Source organism: Atractosteus spatula, chromosome 8 (assembly GCF_055471065.1).
Source record: "Atractosteus spatula isolate fAtrSpa1 chromosome 8, fAtrSpa1.hap1, whole genome shotgun sequence".
NCBI classification, from domain to species: Eukaryota; Metazoa; Chordata; class Actinopteri; order Semionotiformes; family Lepisosteidae; genus Atractosteus; species Atractosteus spatula.
Window position 1 is genome coordinate 28,244,231 of NC_142713.1, and position 26,796 is coordinate 28,271,026.

General features: G+C 42.6%; 3 protein-coding genes across 3 annotated transcripts; 1 reads left to right on the forward strand and 2 right to left on the reverse strand.

The window, feature by feature from the left end:
- Positions 1-221: 221 nt before the first annotated feature.
- On the reverse strand, positions 222-6,705 carry nots (nothepsin). Its single transcript, XM_088923477.1, has 9 exons — positions 6,650-6,705; positions 4,548-4,728; positions 4,013-4,130; positions 2,889-3,007; positions 2,393-2,592; positions 1,516-1,638; positions 937-1,081; positions 667-765; positions 222-404 (listed from the first exon to the last, which is right to left on the reverse strand). The coding sequence occupies exons 1-9, from the start codon at positions 6,703-6,705 to the stop codon at positions 222-224; spliced, it is 1,224 nt and encodes a 407-aa protein (XP_088779603.1).
- Positions 6,706-11,762: 5,057 nt separating this feature from the next.
- Positions 11,763-14,450, forward strand: lrrc10 (leucine rich repeat containing 10). The gene has a single exon (XM_088923248.1). It carries the CDS (start codon positions 12,042-12,044, stop codon positions 12,906-12,908), a length of 867 nt encoding a protein of 288 aa, XP_088779374.1. The 5' UTR covers positions 11,763-12,041; the 3' UTR covers positions 12,909-14,450.
- Positions 14,451-14,739: 289 nt separating this feature from the next.
- cct2 (chaperonin containing TCP1, subunit 2 (beta)) lies at positions 14,740-26,752 on the reverse strand. Its single transcript, XM_088922562.1, has 16 exons — positions 26,614-26,752; positions 25,220-25,294; positions 25,049-25,114; positions 23,765-23,876; positions 22,810-22,886; positions 22,061-22,173; positions 20,864-21,066; positions 20,521-20,621; positions 20,058-20,185; positions 19,074-19,177; positions 17,973-18,092; positions 17,503-17,631; positions 17,284-17,387; positions 16,177-16,276; positions 15,342-15,483; positions 14,740-15,043 (listed from the first exon to the last, which is right to left on the reverse strand). The coding sequence occupies exons 1-16, from the start codon at positions 26,614-26,616 to the stop codon at positions 15,013-15,015; spliced, it is 1,608 nt and encodes a 535-aa protein (XP_088778688.1). The 5' UTR covers positions 26,617-26,752; the 3' UTR covers positions 14,740-15,012.
- Between the last annotated feature and the right edge of the window lie 44 nt (positions 26,753-26,796).

A 26,796-nucleotide genomic window follows, 5' to 3' on the forward strand; every position in this document is an offset into this window, starting at 1 on the left:
TTGTCAGCTGTGAATTACAGGGTGATCTGGCTGCTGGCTGGGCTCTACCTAAAATGCACATACAGTAGCTGTATCTAAAAAATACACATTTGAAAAAGGAGGTCAGTCAAGGAAGACACAGGAAAAAGCATGTTCATCTGAATTTATTAACCTTGCTGTAGTTGTCACAGTTTAGCATGGCTCTCTCTCAAACAGGAGAGGGCAGCTCTCCTTGGCCGGGCCTACACCCTCAGACGACTGCCATGCCAGGCTTTGGCAAACCCCACCCGGTCATTCCCTCGGTCAAAGATGCTGTAGAACTCCGAAATGAAGACATCCCCCAGGATCCAGAGAGGCCCAGAGGAGGTTTTGATGTCTATAGCCTGGAATCCACTGAAGCACAACTCTCTTCCTCCCAAAGTTTCCTTCAAAGAAAGGCCACAGCTTAGATCCGCCACCCAGCAGCGAGCCAGAAACAGGACATGACGCACTTGGACACAAGCACACGTGGTCTGGCCTTCACACGATCTTTTTTAAATGCTCATAATTCAATTCTGATTTTTTTTTTTTAAGACAGAATTATGCCACATTTTCTGTAGATCCGGAGCTCTTAAAAAAACACGAGCACCTTTGCTATGATAACCACTACAGGGCAATAATAAAGTCTGGCTGTACAGAGGTGCCTACCTTTCTCACATACGAGTTAGCAGACAACTTATACACCACCTCGTGGATGGTGAATTCCACTAAGGGCAGGCTGGACAGTCTCGCACAGTCAACCAAGTACTGAAAGATTAAAAAAAAACAACTTTTTACATTGTCTGGCCTTTGTTGTAAAATTCACTACGGAATACAAAGCAGACGTTCCACTCGGTTCACGGGGGGGTTCATAATAAAACAAACAGGCTTTCCCCGAGAGGGCAGTGAACATGACGAGAGCTCTCCCGTCACACTCACCTCGCCCAGTTGCGATGGAGTGGCTCCAATGTGCTGCTGCAGGACCAGGATGTCCACTGTGGGACCAGTGATGAGGGAGGTGCCCGTGTCCACAATCGCCTGGCAGCCAGTAGAGCAAAAGGCCACATGACCCTGGATTTTCACACTGAAGAGAACGAACAGCAAGTGCTGAACTGAAGGGCAGCGCATATCTGATCCAAGCTGATGATCATGTAACAGGCTCGACTTATGTTCTCAATAAAGTGCATGCTGCTGAATGATCCCAACATTTATAGGACACACCATAGTTTCAGCTTTTACTGTGGTTATGCTGTTTGGTTTAACGGGTTTAATTGTTTTTTAAACTACTTTAAGCAAGCAAAGAGAGCTTATTCTTTCATTTCAGGAATCTACAATAGCTGTGCAGGGGAACCAACAATGCACTCTCCCTTTAAAAGCCCTTTCTGAATTTCATTCCAGCTCTGCACTGTAACCAGTTAGAACATTGAAAATCAACAAGAAATTAAGGCAGGATCCTTGACTTTTCAGTAGGTGTATTTAAACGGTTATAAAGATCATTTAAAAATAAAACAGGCTTACTTGTCCACTTTGATCTGCCAGTAGGTTTTCTCAGTCAGTGGGACCCAGTTAATGGAGCCCTTGTACAGAGACTCATCAATGCCCCCCAATAGCAGCTCTCCTCCCACCTCATCTTCTTTCCGTCTGGAACCAGAAACACATTCAGACTTGCAGACCTTCCTCTCACAGCACAGTTTTATGCGTAAATCTCTAGGTCGCAACTTCTGTAATTGCAGATAGACATTTAACTGCGACAGGAGCGCATTGCTGCTAAGCAATGGAAAAAAAAACTCAGTTATTTCGTTAGAATGACAAAATTCTCTCGTAAATACGGAACAGCAATGATCATTTCAGCGTATGAACAGCCTATTATATTGTGCATTGACAGCACCTAGTCAGCTGGAACTGTGGATTTCGAGTGTCGAGCGCTGCACAATGTGCACGGACGCACTTTCCACGGGGTATTATTTCCAATGACGTTACAATTTGTGCCTAATTGAACACAACCATCACCATAAGGACAGTCGCGTGTGTCTTTTAACAAGAGCGCATCGTGCAATCGATTCCAGGGCTTTAAACTGAAAGTCAATGTAGTTATTGCATGACAAATTGTGCTGTCGCGTGATGATACAGTACGCAAGAATGTACTCTCTCAATTACGAGCTTAAGGTTTTTGTTTCTCTGATGGCAGTTTTGTACTTCAGTTAACTACAGAGCACTGCAGCAGCATCCAAGCACATCTCTCTCTGTTTTAAGCATCCAAGACTAAACACGTCACTCATTAGAAAAAAACCCCAATGTGGATGGATAAACAATGCGACCAGGTAAAGTGTTGGGGGTTTTCTCCAGCACTGCATGTTTAATAGGAGACGAGAAAGAAGGGAAGATGAACACCAACCTGCTGAGATAGAAGGAAAATACAGGGCTCGTCACCTGCTTCTGTGCCACCAAATTGTCAAACACGGGAGTGCTGCCCCCTTCAGCCAGCGAGGGGTAGCCCAGCCCCAGAACCCCATCGAACTGCGCCAGGGCAAAGGTGAAGCCAGGCTCGAACACCGATTCCCCAAACTCCTGACCGCTCACAGCTATATGGCCAATCTCCGGGGTAAAGAGATACAGGAACAGTCATCGGAGACACCACATTGCCTGCCGCGATCTCCGCCAAAATAAACTCCAGCAAACATGATTTCAAAAATAATAAACAATCCCAAGAAACCCAGAAAGGTTGAGACGTCCTGCGTTTTATGTTGATTTTGCAGGTGTGGGTTTGCATCGGTAACCAGATAAATTGTCAGACACTTTATAAAATAATGTAATCGACTTATGTTTTAGTGCAGCTGCGAGCTCAATGACACATGTTTCAAACGTGCAACGTTCGCCAATATAGGAGTTACCTTTAACCGGTCTTTAGACACCACTCCTACAAGCTGTCCTGACCCGTACTGAATGGAAAAGATCGTCCCATCGGCAACATACGTGCTTGACTTGAAGGACTTGAACTTGCGGTGCGTACCTGAAATGAAAAATACAAGACGCGTTTAACCCTGCAGGACTGAGGGTGGTTTTGTGAAATCAACTATACTACTAGCAAGAAGTGACATCATGCTTTCGGTGTCAGGTGCCACGTTTTGTCGGTTTGTCTGCAAGACCAAGAAGCAGTGAAGAGCACATTAAAGCCACCTAGATGGATGTCAGTCTAAGAGATAATTAAGTTTGTGCCTTATTACAACCTCATTTGTATTGGTCCTTGCACAGATAACTTTTAAAAATAAAGCAAAAAACAGGACTACCCCAAGGCACGCTGTAGGTTAAATATTGCAATTCCTAAAACAAGGAGAAAAACTCTGCTTTAAAAAGGTCTCTTCTGAAGGACTTCTCTGGTAGACTGGGCCAAACCCGTCTGCTCTGCACATCTTACTTGCCCAATGCCCAATGCCCAGTTATAAGTCCTCTCAATAGGAAGGTTTATTTATTATTCAGTTAATTGGTTAATTAATTTCAAGAGGCATGTGTATTTGTAAGCTGTTGGAGGGGGTGCATTTGTTACAGAGCTCTTGACAGGGCTAAGCTGCCTCTTTGAAATCTGTTATGTTCATGAGAACACAAGAATGGTTAGAAACGATATTCAGCCCATGTAGCTCGTTTGGTAGTTAATAAAGAGTTCTTGAAGGGCTCCAGGATATCACCTTCAACAGCCGGCTGGCTGGGTAGCCTATTTCTTGCTCCCACATTCCTTTGTGTAAAGACGTGCTTCCTATTGGTGCTTTTAAATGCATCGCCACGAAGATTCAACTTATGTCCTCTGGTTCGCGTTTCATTGCATTCGGAGTAGTAGGTGAAAATGAATTTCTTAAACATAAATATAAATGTAAATTAAATCACGACTAATGTGCGCGAGGCGGAATTAAACATCTACATTGAAGAAAGATGGGTTTCTAATCCTGCAGTGGACATTGTTTTAATGAAAAAAGTACATATATATTTAGTTCGACGGGTTTTGTTTCCACGCTTTACTTACTGCAAGCTTCGCTGATGCAATACAGTGAAGGAACCCAGAGGTTAGATGAGCCAGTGTCGAAAACCACGGTAAAATTCTGAGGCGGAGTCCCAAGACTCACTTCTCCATAATATTGAGCCTTCAAAATGCAATGAAATAGAAAAATGGTTATTCTGACTGCAATTAATACATACAAGGTGCATTTATCTAAAATAGTCTATTGTTGTTTCATTTAATTGCAGACATCCACTAGTGTACTTATATTAAGGTATTAAACCACAATATTGCATTTAGATTGGCTACAGAGGAACGATATCTTTTAGTATTGTATTTGCCAGAATACTCCACTAGATGTCACCACAAATTAAGAAGCAATACTACAGTAATGTGTCGTGAAATCTGATTGACAGTTCAACGCTATTCATTTCAAATTCGCATGCAAAGAAGATGGTTCGGTGTGGTCCTGGCTTAACCAGTGTCATTAAAGAACTGCAACCCAAAACTATATTGCTACAGCCAAGTCTTGAATGGTTCAGTCTTCTCGACGCGAGCGTACATCCAAGAAGTTGTAGAGGCTCTCTTTGGTGCTTCGGAGGGTGGAAGACGGCAGTCCAGGAGGGTAGCACTGCGAGTACTTCCTGGCAAAGACATCTGGCTGGTGATCTCTCAGGTAGTTCTCCAGCTGCTGAGTCGCCCGGAGCTCTTGTCTCACCGATGAGAAGCGTTTCAGGGGTATCCTGAAAAAAAAAAGAAGGCGTGTGTTCTCTAATCATGTGCTGGGAGTAATACACTTATTGTTGTATAAGGAGTAACAAGATTAACCAAAAAGAAAAAAAAATGACGCCTTAGTTGTCCTATACCGTCAAAAATACTTAGTTTTAGTTGAAACAGTTTAATGGAAATAGCTGCGGTTTAGCTTACTAGAAAAATTTGGTTGCTTGATGTGTTTTTTGGTGGCACTCTGACCCCGACATGAAAGCGATTTCAGTACTTAATGAAATGGAAAATAGGCACTGAGCAGGTTAAGAACTAATTCTAAAAGTCTATTTGTCTTTAAGATGTAGCAAATTAAAGAGTCTTTTAACACATCGTTCCTCCATATAATGGCTGTGAAATTGATTGGACTCCATAATGCCAAGCTCATTCTCCAGAAGCCAGTTCATCTACCAGCATGTCTTTAGACTGTGGGAGGAAACCCATGTGAATGCAGAGGGAACATACAGTTTCCACACAGATATCACCCCAGGTCTGGAATCGAACCCAGGAACCCGAGGTAGTAATGCTAACCCCCATGCCACTGTGCCCCGTCCACTCAACAGATAGTATTATATACAATTGACTCGGGATCTCCAGTCAAGCTTTATTTCTTACAAATACCAATGCTTGTTGTGCCATATTAGCAACATCTTTGCTACCTCATCAAAGGAAATGACCATTTAATTGCATTAGCATGGAACACAATTTACAATCCCTCACTAAATAAATGTTTCTGTGTGTAATCAAGCACCTCTCATCCACTACTCACTGCTGGCCTACAAATTTAATTTGAAAAAAATTGATATACAAAAAAAAAATGCATTTTAGGTGTGTCAGTGGGTTGTTTATTTCACTTTCTGTAATTTACCATCAAATATGATAATGTTGGAAATCAGCAGAATCACTATTGTATATATTTCTGAAGGGCTTTCAGATTTGCCGCATGTGATCTCTAAATTACAAATCACACGTCGGACTGGTCGCAGTGAAATTGTTTCAGGTCTTCAGAATGTGAGGATTTAATAACTACCTATAAATCCAGCCAGACCCCCGCTATAGACCTACAGTACGTAACAAAAGCTGTTCCCAGGAGTCTAAACAGGAAGAAACAGGTCAGTGTTATAAGCTTTTCCTTATATTGGCTTTTCCTATGACCACTGCAAACAAGTGAAGATTTTCTTTGCTTCAGTAGATGTAGATACTGCTTTCCTCTCCGAATTGGAAAGTAAGATTGTGATATGGTACTTTATGCACCCACCTCCGTGAAACATCTTATCATCCTTGGGGAATACATCAAGTATCAGTGTTTCTTTACTATAGTTAGTTGTTGTTGTTGTTTCAGTTCTTAATATTTTCATGTGTGGAAAGGTAACAAAATGATTCAAATACACGCTACCTTTTCTGGAAAACACATTTAGAAATTTCAAGACCGTTAAGTTTTAAAAAGGGTCTTCTTTTTTTGCCACTTGCCTGCTGGTGTTGTTTTTTCCATCGGTGGTCAGAAAAGAACGGAATCTTTCACCAGCAAAAACAAACAACCAAAAAAAAGAATATATAGATCTGTACACATTAAATGCAAACCTTTTTACACTGGATAGAACCCAAACATGTTTATTAACCATAGCAAAAAAGTTACTATCGTATAAAATGTGTTCAAGAAAGCTCGATAAAGCCGCAGACAGATAGATAAGCCTGTTGGAGGAATTTGACTTGATCTAATCAACTAGGCTAGAGTGAAATTAAGGTTGTACAGACAAAAGTAAATTGCTAAAGCACTGAAGGGGACAGAGGTGCACAGCAAACACATTCGTTTTTATAGTGAAGGAAGGATGAACCAGGGTTCTCCACTGTCCCGGTAAGTATTGCATTAAAAGACCCGCCAGCACCAGAGAGTTGACTTACCTTGTTAAACACTCAGCCGCCTGAGCGCACAGGAGCGTCACCACAATCCACTTCATCGCGGGGTCTGAGCCCTGAAGCGAGGCCGTCTGCCTGGCTCCGTCGCGGCGACTCTGAGGGACGGCAGCATGGGCAAGGGTTTCAGGTCAGACTGCACCTGCCAGACTGCGTCCACACAGCGCTTAACCCTTCCCGGCCCGGCGCAGTCCACAGCGCTGGCCTGCAGCGTGCACATTGCTTCTGTGTGGGTGCAGGAGCCCGAGCACCTCTGGGAGGTGTAGGCTCAATGTCAGGTCATAACGCCAGCTCGACTTTTTACAGTGACACCAATTAACCACTGTAATATCACACTAATACTGCTATAACAACACTTACCTAAATGTCCGATGGTTACAAATAACATAGGTATGTGCCATGCAGTGCAATTTAGACACAGAAGTACAAGAGTTGGTGTGGGTGAACATGCAGACATCTGCATGGAGACCATCACATGCCCACTGACCCCTGGACACATATTACAAAGAAGGCACTTCAGCTTGGCCAGCCCACTCTATTTTAAACAGTTTTTGCTCAACAAATACATATCCTGAATCCAATCTGTCCAGTTAGAATTCTGCGGGTACCAGATAAAGTCACATTAGGGAAAGGAGGTAAGGGTGAATGGCCTTCTGTTGTACTGTATTATAGCCTTTTGTTCACTTGTTTTGATATTGTGATTTTTAGCTCTTTGGTTATGGATGGCCACGCACATTAGGCAAGTTGTAACCTTTATGACCAAATTAACACTTTGACCCATATTCCACTACTATGAATTATTGGGGGCTTAAGTGCCTTTGACCATTCACTTATGCTACAGCTATGTTTCAAATCAAATTCGAGGCCCTGGTACACTCCCTCCTGTAATATTGTAGATATTCTCTATTGGCTCACCTCCCTTGTCAATGCAATCTGCTCACCCTGGCTCAGCCAGAATTCTGCCACGTGTCTTGTCTCCAATCGCGCTCTGCCATTACCCCAATCTCTCTGCATGCTCCCTATTTTGCCACACAATCCTAATCCTGCTCGATTCAAAAGACTTCGCTTTCAAAAACATCCCACTCCTGCCTGTCTGTACCCTCTTATCTCCCCCAGCTCTTCTGCCCAACTGCCTGCTTGCTCTTCTCCACTGCTGTTCCTCAGGAGTATTTCCTTTCATAATTTCTCTTATTAGCTATAACCATGGCACACATACCAATTGGATTTTATATTATTGCTTTGTCTGTACATCTTCGATACAATTTTAGTTTTTACCACTCTATTCATTTATTTTTGTTCCTTGTTGCACTTCCTGCTAATCCTATTATCATATTATTGAACTTGCACGTTACCATACTTATCATCTCCTTTGTACTTAATTTCAAATATCTGTATGGTGCAAGTCACCCTGGATAAATGATAAAATGCACTTTATAACTGGCATCACTCGGGAATTCGTGCAGTTAAATGGAGAAGGAGGCCACTGCTGCCCTGCTGTTAGAGCCGGTGTTTGTCATACCAAGCGTTCATGCACACCTGGGGCAATTCGACCTCACAATGAGTCCAAGCACACTCTGCCTATTTCATTAATCAAACATTTGGTAAATGATCTACAGCTCATCTGCTCAAATCTTTCAACCACTGCAGCATTTCAGAATCACCCCCTTTGTGAGGTCCTAATCACAATTGGTTTTTTAATAGCCACAAATGAAAAACAAATCCTGCTTCTGAAAAACAAAGAGTCATGTTCCTTGTTCACCTTCCAATGTCACTAAAATGTGACCTCACCATCCCTGCTGTGACTTTGACACCGACCACCATTAACTATATAAACACATCAGCTAAAAGAAATAAAACACCAACAGCTGAAATTTGTAATTTAAACATGCTTCAACTCAGAGTGGCATACTGGGTCATTCAGTTGATACATCAGCAATCTGATGGCTTAAACTGAAGTAAGGGTAAAATCCTCTTACAAAAGACAACTTAATAGAGAACCACAACCACATCAGTATGTTACTCAATTAACACAGTTCTGTGGGAACAAGACATACAGGTAAACTTGTTTCTTTCCAGTAAATAAACACTCACCTTTTCAAGACACCTGCTGCACTTCAATTACTTTCAACTGTCAGTTATTTTACCCAGACAGGCTGAATGCTATTCGAGTTTAACTAGTTAAATAGGCTGAAGCTGCACATTACTCCCTGTGAAAAGACATCATAGTTCAGGTCCTCTACTGCGTGCTATTCTTTGCTCAAGCTGAACTCCTATTAATTAAACCCCAGGTGTAACTGACAATTTGTGAAAGAGGCAACTTTGCTTTTAGTTGTGCAGCTGTATGAGCTAATAACCTGTAAATTCCTGTCAGCAACTTGAAACGAAGAACAATTAAAAAGGTGTAATCAATCAAAGTAATAGTTGAATTAAGGAACAATGTGCCAGCTAGGATAAAAATAGCTAGATGCTACAGTGCACAAAAACCACAAGTGAGAGTTTCTGCTCTGAAGAACCCCGGGAGCTGGTTTGTGTGCCTGGGCTAAAATACAGAAAAAACTTAAAATTAGTGTTGCATCAAGTCTTAATTAAGACCAGGGAACACCACGTTATCTGCACCTGAATCAAATGACAGCACATCACTTTGATATTCAATCAATTCTTTGGACTTGGTGGATAAATTAAGGTTCTGCTTCATTTTGTAAAAAGGATTTATCACTTTCAAGAAAGGAATCCCTGCAAACCCTAATAGAACAAATGTGAAAAAGTCAGTCAATGGAAGTGTACACATGTTCTTTTTTATTCAAGCAAGTTAAAAAAACAAGGAATGGACTGGTATGTCAAAATCAATATACAGTCAGCGCTAGATGAAAGACAAGTGAATAGCAAAAACAGGAATAGCTAATGGAGGGAATATTTTGTTGCACATAAAAGAAATAGATTTTGTAACTGAAATATGCATAATGTTTATGGGCAAAGATTCAGTTCAGACTTTGACACACAATTTCAAAAACTGTTCTGTTCAGCTGGAGTAATACATCTCCGGGAGCAGGATGTTCACCAACTTAATCGACTCAAAATTCAACCCAGCGGATTTCTTCGGAATGAGCAGTGAAACATGAACCAAAGGGCACAAGTGGAAACTAGGTGGGAGTGCATTTGAAACGGAGAACAGGAGGCAGCTCTTTACCTAAAGGGTTGTGGGTGTATGGAGCAAGCCATGTTGCTGGAGCCAATACCTGGGTGAATTTCAAGATACTGTAGATCCTACACAATACGAAATGGGCGATATAAGGTGAACCTTTTTTATGTTCTTAATCTGAATTATAGACTTTTAAAATCAAATCAGGTAGCCCTCTTGTATTTTAATTGTTGCAACCAGGTATGAAAATACTGTGGTAAACATGGTATAATATTGTAATAACTAACCGAGACTAGCATAGTTAAGGTCCTTAAAATTAATTTGGACTTTATCCCACATAATGTTTTGGTCATTTTAACCAAACTGTTCTGACAGTTAATTAACCAGATAACTGATTGACAGACATTTCCATAGTTAAATGGAACTGGAAGTCTAAGACGTAGGAAATCCTGAGCTTAAGGGCTGAATTCTAGTCCTTTGAAAGAGAAGAACAAATGGAATTGCTTTTCTAGAAACCAGGGTGCATCATGTATCCTATAGCAGTTCTCTGAACACCCTGTTAACCCAGAGACCTAACAGCAGCTAATGAGATACCTCTCTGGCTGTGTCCAGATATGAGAGAGATCAAAGCAGGCTTCAGTGTTTAAAAAATAAAAATTGTTCAATCTGAATCTGAAATGTCCAACAGATCTTATTGAATTAATAAGGGACAATATACAACGCCCTACGAATGTATTCATATGAAATGGGATTAGTTAACCATAAAATTCCAAAAAGGTATACAGATTGGATAATATTTCATGTTTATAAAAATCTAAAAATGTTACACAGTAATCTTAACAGCACTGCACAAAACAAGGCCATATTTGTCATTAATTTAAGTCCAGAAAATTCAAGGATCACATTCAAGAATCACATTTATATCTTCCCCTGTAGTTATGTTTTTGTAAATCTTCCTCTGGCAGGGATTTGTTTTTGTTCATACAGTATTTAATTAGGGTTAGGAATAAATCTGGTTGTCACTGTAAGTATTTTACCCTTATGTTGCTGATGCAGCTACATGTCTGCATAATCTTTCACAAACTAGTTGTGCTGACGCCCCATTCTGGAGTCTCACTACACAGAGTTGTGTTTACTGAACACAGTACTTGAAATGAGCACACTGGTCTAAGCAGACAACTCTTTTATCTAAATTTAACATTAATGGCATGGTGCCTGGTTCCCTGGATTTTTATCTCTCGGTCTCTTAATGTAACTAAATATTTTCTCATCTGGAAAAAACATTGTTTTTCCAGGTTCTTGAATTAAAGGGAGCAGTGCTCAGTATGCAGCCTCTGTCACTGCTGTACAGTTATAGTTTCCTTATGGTAAAGCTGTTTTAACCAGGAAAGTACCTCAGCAGCCTGTGTTTACACACAGGAGAAGATTTAGAGCAGCCCGATATCTCCTGAAATTTGTAAAATAAACAGACAACTTCATTTTCTTTCGTGATGGGCTGACAAACTGCAGGCGCCCCTATCCAGGCCTTTTCAACTCCGACCGGCTTGGGAGAAGTTATTTTAAGACCATGATAAGAAAGTAAACTATGTTGTTCATGTTCAGTATTGTTCATTCTTAAACTTATGCTTCCGGCCCTGTATGAATTACTACTTTGGAAAGAGTTTGCTCAAGCCCCAGTACGTTTAACCATCCGCAAAGAGAGTGAGGCAGATGGTTTATTTTGAATGGAGATAGTATATGGGAAATGTCCCAAATTCTAGGAATTGGTGTATAGAGAAGGACCACTTAAGTGGGCTGATAATGTCAGGTATCCCAGCCGTTCACTAGCACAGAAAGGGCAAGAGCGTGACTGAACTCCAGCAGCGTGTGCCGCTACAATCTACAATCACCCAGCACTCCCTCAGCTATCGCAGACATTCCACAGCCCCAGAAAGACTGCAAAAGTGATCCGTTATAGGAGGGACTCTGCCTGTTACTCTGTTCAGTTGCACAAGGAGCTCCGTTTCTACAGCAGAACGTTCTAGAAGCAGCATGTCAAAGCTTTTAACACTGAAATTCCTGGGATTTTTCTAAGGCGTTATCCAGGTATGGACACTCTCTCTTTGTAGCATTTTTTTCTTCCCTAGGTAAAGTTGTTGTAACTTCAGAAGAAAACTAGAAGCATGTGGTACGTGGTTTTCTACTGAACAGTTAACCGGTAAATTCAAGATTCTATCAACCTGCGTGCCGATTTTCTGATGGATGTGGCTTGAAGGCCTGACGATGGGGAACACAATTCGAGGTGTGGTTGCCTTTATCCCTTCTGAGAAATGCCAAACATTCCTGGTGGGGGAGCTGAAGGAGATGCCCATTGACCGCATGGTCGACCTGAGCGGGAGGCAGCTGCGCAGGTTCCCTCTGTTGGTGTGTCGCTTCAGCGAGCTGGTCAAACTCTACCTGAGCGACAACCACCTGCAGAGCCTGCCCCAAGAGCTGGAAGGCCTGAGCAAGCTGCAGATTCTGGCACTCGACTTCAATCACTTCAGAGAGCTCCCCCTAGTGGTGTGCAGCCTGAAGCAACTCAACATCCTCTACCTGGGTAACAACCGCTTGCACTCCCTGCCCTGGGAACTGAGCCTGCTTACTGAACTCAAGGCCCTCTGGATCGAGACCAACTACTTCAGCGAACTCCCGGCGGTCATCTGCCAGCTGGCCAATCTCAAGACCCTCCACTTGGGCTACAACCAGCTGCGCTCCCTGCCCGAGGAGCTGGGCCGCCTGAAGGAGCTACGCAGCATCTGGCTCTCGGGAAACCTGCTCTCCGAGTTCCCCCCCGTGCTGCTGGAGATGCACTTCCTGGACGTGATCGACGTGGACAGGAACAGGATCCGCCGCTTCCCCAGCCTGGCGCATCTCCGGGGCCTGAAGCTGGTCATCTACGACCACAACCCCTGCGTCAACGCGCCTGCCGTCTCCGAAGGCGTCCGGAGAGTGGGACGCTGGGCCAACAACACGGAGGAGGCTGGGGAGGAGAAGGGGAATAGAGACGAGCAGCCGCCGCCACCAGCCGACACCAATGAGCTCCCCGCAGAGGAGCAAAGCGAAGTCGGGCAGGAGGCCGCAACCTAGGCCAGCCAGCGATCAAACTCCTCACGACAAAGTCCTTTTTAATTTCAGGAGCAAAGCCACGCTTCATGAGCAAACAGTACTCATTATTCACTGGTAGGTCACTCCGCTGTACGCTAGTGGCTCAAAATGTTATCTGTATAATCAGTTTAAATCCAGGATAATGTGACTTTGCAACATCTATGATGACACAGACCTGACAGAGAAACGTTAAAGGGAGATGTACTTTGGCAAAACAACATTTCCACATACAAACGAGGACTCTATTGTGAAGGAAAAAAAAATCTCAAAACTTCCTTTCCAAACTCTGAGTTTAAGACTGTTAGAGAATACTTAATTTGAAGAACGTATAACTGCATTTTTTATCATATGCATACAAATACTAATAAACATTCATGTTTTAAATAGATTGTAGAACATTGTCAGAATTTTGCTCTGCAAGAAAACTTCCTTCCTGAAAGAAACCATCTCAGCTGGAGGTCAGTAGCAGGACTGATTAAATGGTATGGTATGTCATTTAGGACAAACGAGCCAGTAGAGTTCAAGGTCACCACAACCTAACAAGTGAAGTCTTTTTATGAACTCAATAAGTTCAGCAGTAGTTACAGTAATATACTCTATGCAAACTACACCTAATGCAAACTCGCCACTAATACTCAAAGATTTATTCTGATTTCTGAAGACCTGACCTGCATACTCCTCAAACAACAGTTGGCAGAATAATAGTTTACAGACTTGTTTGGCTCTATCACAGATCTGTCAAGTGTCTCTTTTAAGCCATATTTCTTGCTTAAATCTTGAGCTATACATTCTCCACAAAGATTGTTACAAAAACATTAACGTAATGAACAGGTTATTTACACCTGCTGGAAGAGAAGAATAACCTTTTGAGAGAAAGCTCCATGCTTATAAGGCACCGGTTTCATCTGGTTTTCTATACCTTTTCTACATCTAAAGCTCTAATTATCTCTCACGTTTAATTGTTTGCTTCTTGGCTTATCAGTTGCTTGAATTTTAGGATGCCAGTTTGCCAATATCATAACATGCACGTTTTATTGACTATTTTTCTTGCCGTTAAAGAAAAACTGCATTCTAATTCTTAACACTTAAGGAGCTAGTTATTAAACTACCTTTCCACCCCAAATCAAAGTTGATGTGTTTGGGACTGCAGACCTTAAATGAGAATTTAAGACTTCAATAAACCACTATTCTGACAGGGGCCATTAGAGATCAGGTAATCAACAGACACAAATTCAGTTACAAATAAAATACAAAAAATGTATCAGTTACTTTGGAATAGAAATTTCAGTTTAGAAGTAGTGAAGAATAAAAACGGACTAATGGAAACTTCAAATATCTAATCATATGAGCCATGATGACACCGATTAACACTGTTTTGTGTTAAAACTTTCAACTGCGCTGTCAGGAACAGGATGCCTGACATGCCATTGTAGGTTCTCACTCTGTAACACTGTAAATGTTAAAATAAATCATTTGAACTTGTAAAAGACGTTGTTTGAATTAAAACAGAGCATTTTAAAGGACAATCATGTACTTCTTACTGACTGTATGCATGGAGCCAGATTAATAATTCACATTTATCCTTTGCAAACATAGAACACGAATCCTTCTGAGGTGCTAAGCATAGAAATATTCAAGTACCGTTGAATCGGAAACTTCGACTTCTCTTGCTGCTGTTCTGTCAGGAGGCTGCAGCTGAAATTGAATGCTTATTTTGGCCTCATAAACACTTTTGTATACCTGATCAACTTTTTCTCCCAGCCGGATATAAGGAAAGTTTCTTAAAAGTCTTACAGAAGAGACAGACAAGACATTAGTAGGAAGGTTTTGCTTTAATTCTTTGACACATTTGTCCACACAGCTGTCTCCACATTGCTAAACATAAAGAAAAACATTTTGACTAGAGTGCCTCAACAACTACAGAGCGCCTGCTCTCAATAGGAAGGCTGCCCGACAAGGAAGCATCCCCAGTGGTAATAAATAGACGAGATGTTGCCTTCCCTCTCCTAACCCTGGTCAGTCTTCAGCAGTCTCCCGTGGCCCCTTCTTAACTCCCGCACAGACAAATCCAGGACCAAAGGCGCCATTAACAGGGGTGGTGATCTGGTACTCTTTTTCTGAGGGAACACAGGAAGAAAAAATTAGGCGAATTTCAAATTTACCAGTACGGTCTCAAATCTTTAGAAAAATAGTGTACATCTGTAGTAATCGGCACAAACACTTCATGAAAAACCTCTATCAGCAGAGAGTTCCAGACTCAAACGCGTTCACATCCAAACGTCACTCGGTTCACAAGCTGTTGAAAAGGTCTCTGCTCTAAGTGCTGTCCAGGACAGCGCTGTGCACTGTGGGAACCCTGGAGTGCCGGACGCGTGCGTAAGCACAGAGCAGAGCCGCTGGCGTGACGTGGCTCACCGGGGCGCTGCCTTGATGATGCTGTCCACGCGCAGGATGACCTCCGCTGCCTCCGCCGCGCTCAGCAGCACCTGCCTCTTCACCTGGAAGCTCTCCGTCACGCCCAGTGCCGCCATGTCTCCGATGGCGCCGTTGCTCATGTCTGGGAAGGAAACGGTACATTTCTTCTCAGCCATGCAGGATTTCAAACCAAATCGATCTAGAATGATGAGTTTTATCAATGCCATCCAGAAACTCCTGCTACACTGATTCAAATGGTGATGCAATGACAAAAGGAGAATTAAACTGATTTTTTAAGGTGATCTGACTGAATGTGCAGTGTTCTGTTCCTTGCTTTAAATCAACACCGAGTGCTTGCTACAAATCGCTGAATATTAAGAAGTCTGAAAACATGAACACATAGGTCTTCTCAATCATGACTAGAAATAAAGCAACAGCATTAGGATTTAAAACATTGCCAAGTAGATGATTTTTTACAGCAAACATTCTGTCCTTAATGTTGTCTGTGTGTTTTTTAATAGTTGATAAAGCACAGTCACTACACATATCTGCCCATACATTTTCTAACTCCTTCCAGCTTAGTGTCGCAGGAGAGCCGGAGCCTATTCTGGCAAGCAATGAGCACAAGGCAGAATACACTTGGATAGGACAACCCTCCATCGCTCACACCAGGACCAGCTTATTCCCAGAAGCCAATTAACATACCAGTATGCATTTGGAAACCCACACAAACAGAGGGAGAACATACAAATTCCATGGAGATAGCACCCAAAGAACTGAACCCAGGACCCACTGTGCCAAATACCCTAAAATCACCAAGAAAAGTCATACTCACCTAATCCAAATGTGGTCTTTCCCTCCATATGAGCAGCCCTGAGCTGAGCCACTAAATCTGTACTATCATAGCCAGCATTGTCAGCTATAATCGTGGGAAGCTGAAACAAAAACACTCAGTTAGACTACTTTTATCTTAGCACTGACACAATAATGTAAAAGGTTCTTTTTCCAGCTTCTCTACCCCATTCAAGAACATTTACTTCTTTCATATGCTACTCTCGTTAAATGAGGAATCCTATCTGTCTTTCCCCGAAATCAAACCGAGATCTGGGTGGCTTGCTTCTCCACTGATAAAGTTAGGGCTTTGTGAGGAACCTCTACATTCCCTTACCAGGTGTCACTGGATCCTTTGCTAAGCTGACATTTATTAAGCTTTCTCCATCAAGATTTCTGGTGCCAGGGAGGAGCACAGGGAAGCCTGGAGCCCTGCTGCTACCGTTGTCAGATCCATACCGCACTGTATTCCTTCCACTTTGTATGAAAAGAAGGGCAGTGAAGGAGTTGAGGCTTTTAAAACTAGTCAAAACTGCCTTCACAAAAGTATTTTGCATGAAGAGAGTGATGCACACTCTGAAATGTTTAACATTGAATTGAACCTCAACCCTTCCACTCAGGGTTTCTAAACAGAAACGGGACTTCTCTTCCTAACCAGCCCGGAGCAGCTCCAAATCAAGGCCAGGATCGTTTTCTTCAGCAAAGCTGACGCAAGTAATGAAGTCAAACTTCTGGATCTTATGATGATGAACAAATACAAAGAAGTGAGTTCAGGTGGGTAGCTGCGTCAGCATGCGTAGGCTGCAAACGAACAAGTGATGGGTTTATTCCATGGTGAATAAAAGAAGAAAGAAAACACAACGTTTCAGCCATGGAGCCTTCTTCCTCACACCTGAAGAAGGCTCCATGGCCGAAACGTTGCGTTTTCTTTCTTCTTTTATTCAGCATGGAATTAACCTATTACTTGTTCCAAAGAAGTGAGTGTTGTCTTCAGTTTCAATAAGATTAAGCAGAATCAATATTCTTCTTTGAGATCTACAATTTAAAAGCACGAACAAATGAAAACAAAGGACGACACTAAATGAGAAGAATGAACAATAAAACAAATCACCATTCGCAGTGCTTTGGCAAAGGACTCCATAGCCACAGACTCTTTGCCTGGTGTTCTGTTTGCCAGGTCTGTCACCGCCTTTGCCATCAGCATCTCTGAACATCCTGGTAAGAGAAGAAGAGAACGGCGGGTGACCTGATAGCTCAATCTTCAACGACGACAACAAAATGAGCCGCAAGAGCTGCCGTTCACCCGGGACAGCAACCAGCCCAGCCTCACCTCCGCCATACACCGTTCTAGTCTCCTTCACTGTCTGAGCCAGGACACACAGGGCATCGTGCAGGGACCGCTCTGCCTCGTCCAGGATCTGCTGCGTGGCTCCACGGAGCACAATAGTGCAGGCTTCGCCTTCAGACAAATACAACAAAACCTCAGCTCCAGGCTCCCTGCGGACCTCCATGTGTAATAAGCTCTTGAAATAATGTGTAGAAGAGCAGTCTCGGCCAGACCAGAATGGACAAACACCATCTTCCTGAAGGCTAAAAGGACTGAGCAATTTAAAGCATGATCTAATGGAAAAGCACCTAAATTTAATCATTCTGCGATCCTCTTTATTCATCAATATTTAGACAATTTTAAGGACTTAAAAATTAGAGAAGCTACACTGACCCACGTATGTAAATGAGGCACTCAATGATGTCACAGAAGTATGCTCCCTCTCCTCTCAGCGTTGTGGACGTGAGGCTTACCCATTGCAACCCCAGAGAAGTGGATCATCTTGTCCTCACCAATCATGACTTCCTCAATCAGCTTACAGTGACCCAGCTTCACCAACTCAGGGTGGTCAAATGTTGAGGCGATTTCTCCACCTGACACATGGGCAGTGTTTACAGAAAATTAACACACCTAATTCTTCAGAATCAACAGGGAAACACACACAAAAGGGCACAAGGGGAAACCAGGTGGAAGTGCATTTCAAGCTGGAGGCATTGCTTCGCAAAGAGGTGTGGGAACACGTTCTTCAGCCTTGTTGGAGAAACTGATACCCTGGCTTCCTTGGAGAGAAGTCTGGAAGACATCCTCGGATTAATTGGCTACATGCGCATACCTATTACACACACTTTTATACAACTTTAACAAAACTCAAGATTACTTGGTACGTGGAAATAAATCACACCACACCAACCCTAGATGTCAAATATATTTCAAACAATTGCTTTCCTTGCTCATCTATGTGTATTATTTTATAAGGACAAAGTATTTCTCCTCATTTGCTAGATCAATATATGCATTGGATGAAAAAATGACTATTTACACCATATAAACAGAGTTACTGGATCCACAATTTTTTAATGTTAGGACAACAAACAGTTTTGGGAAGAGCAGTGGCAACACTGCCTCAACCCAAAACCACTTTTCTAGGAACTGTAAAATGAAATTGTCTACATCAGTGGTCCTCACTCCTTAACAGCTCTTAAGAGCTGATTGATTGCTGAACAGACACAGGTAGGAATGACAAGGTATCAGACTCTCACTGTGATCAGTGTTTGTACTTCTGTTTAAGACCTGTTGGTTGTATTTTGTACAGTAAATTAAACTAAATTTGCCTGAGACTGAGAGTGTGTCTGGAGTCACCCAGGACAACAACTGAGATCTACCGTACTGGGGTGTGTTTAGAACAAAGGCCTCAGGGCAGAAAAGAAGCCTTAACAAGCAATCAGGTCAAACCCTAACAGCAACCAGCACTTCCAGCTGGAAGAAAAAAAACGTTAACTCCAGGACCAGAACAGAGAGCCATCGGCCTGCACATACGAACCATTCTGGACTCTGCACTCATGATAAAGCCTTACCTGTCACAAGAGCCAGACGCTCCACACCAACAAAGTCAGCATGTTCAATGGCCATCACACCAGCTGAACCAAACAACTGCTCAGGGTAGTTATAAATCAGCTGCCTGTGGATCACAAGCCACAGACACACATTAACATCCACAGCCCATCAATCCTGGAACTGGACGCCTGCTCACCTGCTATTTTTCACTCCAGCCCAGCTTAATTACCCAATTAAGTACCCAGTCCTTAATTGTGAACTGTCAAATCCCTTGAGTGGAATATCTGCCAGTTGTTGTTCTCCACTCAAAATTCGGGAATTTTGTTTTACATTCGAAATGCAATAGTCAGACGGCAACTTCCAAGAGTTGGAAATAATTCAAATTAATCCTATTACCATGTCAGTCATTTTGTATGCGAGAGCTTGGCTGAAACAAGAAGCAGGAAGTGTGAGGACCTCCAGGACCAGGATTGGGAAGTATAGACTCCTGGTATAGGCTCTCCTCCGAAACCCAGATGGTTTAGTCAAGTGCCATTTTTCCCCCAAACATGTACTCCACAGTACCCAGAGCAATCTGAGTACCAACTGGAGGAACAAACCGGCTTTTCTAACTGAAGAACTGAGAAGCTCCCTTAAAATCACTATTTATTTCCATCAGAGTACCCTGTGAACCACACTGGCAATGTCCTTTCCCAGCAGTATGTCAGTTTTATCTCCACCCATCTTTCCTCGTCCCATTCTGCACGGATATCTGGATGCTGCTCAAAAGAGCTGTCCATCAGTGACAGAACCACAACCACAAGTTCACAGTGATATATAAGCAGCACAGTGTTTATGTGATGACAGTTTTAACACACACAATGCTATCTTTCAATGCAATAATTTTTTTTCTTGTGGTACCAACGGGCAGTCACAAATTAACACTGCAGCTGAAATACGATCACCTGATCCGTCAGCGTCAGGAGTAACGTCAGTTGGCTGAACGTCCTTCACTTGTCACGTACCTGTTGATGAAACAGTTGATCCCGTGCTTCAGGATGCGCTCCACCTTCTCCTTCATCTTCTCTTTCTCCGCCAGCTCAATCTCCGCCACCTTGGCTGTCGAGTCCACCCGTACCCGCGAGCCGAATATCTGAGGGCAGACACGGGGCGCTCAGCTCGAACCGTGACACCAGACCCAGCCAAAGGAAATGCGATTCTACCCTATGCACTGAGATTAACTGCTGGAAACTCAATAAAATTGAGTTTCACCGGTTCTAGTTCTGCAAGGCCTGTTTTTTTTTAAATGGCTTACAAAGCAATATCATTATAGAAAACCTTCAGTATCGACTCTCAATACAAGAGAACCAGATTTAGAATGTAATTTGCACTACATTCCCATTCATAGGTCCCTTTATTTCCTATAAATTAGGAGTCTACAGTTCTATAATTACAAGATCAATTTAATCAGTGAACGTTCACTCTTACCTTGATCTTATCGGTGTCCATGCCAGTATTCGCAATGAGTATCTTTGCATTCTCAATTCTTTTGGGCTGGTTGACACCAATCTTCTTGTCAAGCAAAAAGCCTACAAACAGGAGCAGAAATGAGCAACACAACAACTCTCCCCATCATCTCATTGCTGCCGAAAGGGAATTGCAATTCAAATTCCACTTTCAGGGCAGTTTAATTTAACACTTCACAAAAACAAGGCTGCATACAGGAGTGTTATTGCAGAGCTTTCATACATGGCAAGCCAAACTCAGCTGTAGCGTGATCCCCGTGTAATACAGATGATTTTAGCTGGCCAGCTCCCAGTGTGACACTTACCCTCATCCAGGTAGGAGTCGGTCAGACTTCCGCCCAGTTTCTTGATGACGTGGATGGCCTCCAGGTTCCCCGAGCCCTTCAGCCTGAGCACGGCCTCCACGGCCAGCTTGGAGAAGTGGTCCTTGTGGTGCGTCAGCAGCTTGGAGGACAGCGTGGTCCTGGCAATGTTCAGCAGGTCTTCACAGAACTTGGTCTCGTCGTTTCTGTAGAAGCGCAAGGAAGTGGGAAAACTTGCCTCACTGGAACATTCAAGTGCAGCTTCCTCCTGCCTCAGTGGCTTTTAAGTGGCGGCTGCAGGTATTCATTCAGTTCAAGACACCCGATTTCTTTCACAAAAAGAGCTGGATGAGATTAATTCATTTCTAGCTACCAAAGATGGGCCCAAAAAGGCCACAAATGAGAGGAGGCCTTTCTTATGTTCTTGTGCTCCTAACACCCACACTTCTCCATGGATTATACATGCTCTCACACAGCTTATTCTGCGATACAGCAAAGCAAAGCCCAATGCGTCCTTTACAAAACCACCCCCCAAATAAAACTCCTTCAAGATGCGCGTACAGCAAAATCCACGTATCTGACGGGGATGCAGTGCACTGTACAGTGAATCAACAAATAATCAATCCTCCCCACACGTATTACTGTAAGAAAAGGTTTCGATTCAGGGACTCAAAAATAGTCTTCACACTGCATTAGAAAGACTTTTGTACCTTTATTCTTTTCCTTAATATAGTAACAGTGCACAACACAAAAGCATTCATTCAATTTTTCCCTTGTTGCTTCATGCAAAATGTTTACTATAAAAGGCATTACACTATGTAGACACGGCTTACACACTGTACATTGTTTATTTACAATACAGTGTGGAAATACATGCAATAAGCACTGGAATATTAAAATGAAGATAAAATGCTCCATTTACAACTTGATGGAAAGTGTTCTATGTGTGGTTTGCTCCAAATCCTGCCTGATGAAAATGAAAACCGAATCCCGTTATTAAATAGAGCAGCAAAAGCATTTGCAAATGAATGTATAGCGGGTTGTTACTCTACAATACAAAAACCTGGGGGCTTTTTCATCCCTGGCTGCGGTGACCCCTGGTGGAAAGGCTCACACAATTCTCCTTCTGAGGGAATCTGCTTACACGAACTGTTCAGACAAAGAAATGGCGAGCTGCTTTCACAACTGAGCTCTCCTCACCCATGATCCACAGCGGCCGCCTTCAGAGCTTCTCTGGCTGCTTGAGTTGCCTTCCTCCACCCAGAGATGATGATTTGAGGATGGAGCTTCTTTGCTATGAGTAGTTCAGCTTCCTGAGGTCAACAGCATAGACATGATTTCAAAATAAAACACCAGCTGCTGTTTTTGTCTGCATTTAAAGCACCATAACCCTTAGCATAAACTGCATCATACTACAGTACCCTCCTAGCTCTTGAAGTTTTCTCCAGTTACACTAAACCCAGGGGACTTAGAGATAACAGTGAGTATTATCCTGTAACTTCTAAAAAAGTATTGTACAACAAAACACTGTACATTCCAAAAAACAATCTTGATGCACATCACTTAAATGGAAAATACACTGGCATTGTGCATCACAACCTGCCTAAATTGAACTGAAAGTTCAAATTGAAAGTGCTGAAAAAACTGAAAAAAGCATTGAGCACTACATTAAAAACAGTATGCACATCGCAATCTTTTAATACAATCTCTTTAACGTGTCTGTGTGCCCATCCCCAAGGTATCTTGGTTCGTCAGTCTTCGAATACCTCAATGGAAATTGTGGAAATGGCTTTGACACACTGAATATATTATATAGACTGAAGCACAACATACAAGGTACAGAGCAATAGCTTTCACTGTTAACAGTTCAAATACCACTTTAAAGACTGTTCGAGTGATGCATTCTTTTGGTTCAAAGCCTAAGAGGGCAGCACACCTGCATGACTTACCCTTAACAACTCTGCAGCAAGGACTGTGACAGATGTGGTACCGTCCCCAACTTCATCATCCTGGACTTTGGACATGTCTGAAAACACACAACGCAGTCACGCTGGGGACTCCTGTTTTTATTAAACTTCCTCTGTACCGTGTTCTTCTGCAGCAGCAAAGCCTTAGGCGGTGAATTTGAACATTTCGACAGCCCAGTCCCGATTACAGCCTGCACAAGCTATGGTGTACAGTAACACTAGGTGTTGTCAATCCCTCACAGCCACTACTTCTCATTCCAGCCCAGCGGAATGACTTAACTGAAGCTTTCCCTTAACTAATGAGTGTTTAGCAGGAATATTCTCAAGTTTTTGCTGCTTAGAAGTTTGGCACCATATTTTACCTATGAAATTCAATACTTGGAAAGCAACTTCCACCGTTCCAAATGAATTAAGGGGACTCCTGCAATAAACTACATGAAACAAGACACAGATATACCTCCCCGTCTTATGATGTAAATATCATCATTTATACTGGTCCTTTGCATATTTTGGTTTGCGACTTGATTAAGCACCAGGATGTTCTAACACTGCTGCACTGACAGTCTGACCCATAACACCATTAACCCAGGATGATTGAAGACGACAAACTACTAGATGAGTCAGATGAGCCAAACAGTATCCTGTCTCTTGTAACCTTGCTTATAGTCATCTCATAGATCTCACCTACATTCCGAACCTTATTTAGTAGTATTTCTTCACTTGGCCTTTGTATTATTGGTTTTCAGTTCTCAAAATGCTTTGGTAAACTGGCTAAGCCTTCATCATGTAAGTCAATGAAAGCTGGCGCAGTGCACTACTGTACATGTGCTAGACACCCAGGTGCAGCCTGTCAGTAGGAACACACATGTAATAAAACACTCACGCCTACAGCTGGGCACCCCTATTTCCTCACACTGAACACAAACCGCACACTTACCAACCAGCACTTTCGCAGCAGGGTTGTCAACCCCAATAGCTTTCAGAATGGTGGCCCCGTCATTCGTAACTGTCACAGAGCCATCCCTTCCACTGCTGAGGAGAATCTTGTCCTGTACAGAAGACCACAGGCTCCATTAGAAAAAGAAACGTCAGAACCCATCTGTCCACCACACTTGCTGGGTTTAGGACTTCACTTTTCTGCCCCACAGCATCGTTACCACTTCGTAGCCTGCTAAAGAAAACCAGTTAAACGGTTTCCTGTACTGCACTGGTTCCCAGTCCTGGTGACCCACACACCTGCTGGTTTTCATTTCATCCCACATTAATCAGATATCTGAAGCCTTCAGTGATCTAAGAATTTGCTTCATTGTAACATTTGCATTTTGTTTCTAGTCACAAGTTTGGGATTTTATTTCTCTTACTAAATACAGCTGTTCAAGCCCCAACAAATTTACGATCAGGGAACAAAGAGTTCAAATTAATCTTATTGAGTCAATGACAGGTTTGAACAAAATCCAGCTGGTGTGTAGCTCACCAGGACGAGGACTTGGAATCACTGCTGTAAAGCATGGGGAGTGTGGATAATGCCCGAGTCGGGTCTAAAAAATGTGACAAATAATTATGCTGCAATTATATGACCGCAAACGAATTTCCTACATCAATGCAAGTTTATCAGGACAGGGACACTGTGCTGTAGGAAGACATGATAATCTACTGTATAAGAATTAACTCTAAGAATAAGAATTGGATTCTTATGTTGAAAGTTTGATAAGAATCCCAACTATTTGGTCAATAAAAATCCCATGGCACTGCAAGGGTGTGTAAACTCTGGCCTCCTGGCTATACTCCACTCTGGGTTAACACAATCTGGCCTAACTCAAGTTTGCCCTTAAGTCAACTGGTCAACCAGCTCTTAACGTCTCCCACTGATCTATAGCAAGGTGGGGCTACTGGTCCATCAGCCAGTATACAAAATACCTTCCAATCCTAACTTTTCCTGTAAATATCACAATTTGTACTTCAATGCGTGGCCTTTTGCATATTTTGCTTTGCAACCTGATTAAGTACCAGGATGTTCTAATATCGCTGCAGTAACAGTGACATGTTGCACTGCTTCGACATTTCATTCTGAAAGCTTTAACTGCTGAGCAGCATTAAATGTCTATTTTGGTAGTGTGCTGTGGAATCATCCAGTAGTGAGCATGTTGATAGAGGGATATTGAACACAGACATCTTTTCCATTTAATACACAGTCTGTGGAATCATTGATAACGACACATACCATTCCCTTCGGTCCCAAAGTGCTTTTCACCAGATCTCCAATGGCTATGGCACCAACAAAGGAAGACTAGAAAGGGAAAGGAAATACAGAAAAAAGTAACATCCTGTATTGGGATTCTGCACAAAGAAAACCACGCAGATACCACACATAATAATAAGGAGCAGCACTTACTAGTCGGGCTGTTTCTGCTTTCTCCTCATCTGCACCAGATCTGAAGATGTTCACGGGAGCCAGTGAGAGGGATGCCTGCAGAGAAACCAGGTTCCAACATTACTCAAGTTTTAAAGGTCTATTTAAACCTGTTCTCATGTATTTACGAATCCAAAAATAATACAACTATACCAAAACATCATTTTCTAATAGTGGGCTGTAATTATTTACTGGCCGTCTTTTAAAGTACTAAAAGAGCAATCTGATTCACTGGTTAATTTACCATTGAGGTAGGACTCATAGAAAGGGAAAAGCTACCTTTAGATTTACTCTGTGATGAGCGTATTCGACAAAATCACAGCCTCTAACGTGTGTAGCCGTCTAATAACCGCGACCACTACTGAACACTCCTGGAAGCGCGTCTCTGCTAAAAAAAATCGACTCAAAACGACAAGCAAAGCCAAAACACGGGATTGTAGAGCAAAAGACAATCACAGCGAAACCAAGGCAAACTAAATCGCAGGCAATTAATCGGGCTCGGAGAGTCAATGTTTATAAAAATCGCCAAGGAGACAGAAAACAGCGAATACGCCAAGTATTTTAAAATGTCCCGTGAAGGAATGATCTGCCTGAAGAAATAGAACCTATTTTTCTGATGTAAGCGTAACGTAAAAACAATGCAGTCGTTACAGAAAAAAATAATCAAAGTGTATTTATTGAACTCCTGTTAATTCTAACTAAAGAGCATATTTCTCGCATTTTTTCCCCCATTTTCAGCAGCTTCCTAGACCTTACATGGTACGATCGGCGCTCGCCGAGGTCCGCATCGCGCTGTGCTACACTAGTCCCTCCCCTCCTAGAAACAACTAGAATCTCTGCAGGGCCTCCGCTTTCTTACTTCGATGACAGTTAGCCAGATTGATTTCTCGGTCTTAATAACTCTGCCAACAGCCCGAGGTCTGCAATGAAGCTGCGATTCAACGACTTACATTTTGATGTTCTTATAAAGGAATTCAGTGCGGCGAGGCCTACCATGAGCCGTGGCCCATCAATGATCTTGCAAAAACCGGGAGCAGCTTTTCTCTCATTGTAACCCTTCACGGCTGTAATTAGTGCACGCTTTTTTCTTCGCATAAGGTTCACATGACGAACTACACCGTTAACCCAACTCTCCTTTGTGGGTACTTTGAGACAAGTTTTTTAAAAAAATCAACTCGGGATCTTTAACCAAAACCGAGAACAGTCTACAGGAGCCCATGTGCTTCCTTCCACGCCGAGCCGAGACCTTAAATCCGGAATCTTACGCCGGAAAATCGACTCCAGAGCTACAGTGAAAAACTGGACTTTTATGACTGTAAACGGAGTAGTTTTCAATCTCCGGATTTTACTATTAATTCATAAATGAAGACGCTTACCATCTTTCCGCCGGTACAAAGCACACAGGCACACAATCAACTGTCTCCTTGCGGCGGCAATGGCGTTTGTTATGACGTCATCGCGCAAGGCCTCGCCCCTCCCGACGCTGCGCGTATAAGCTTTAAGTGTCGATTCTTCCCAGCTCAAAAAAGCTCTTCCGTTCGTTTAGATCGCAAGTTATA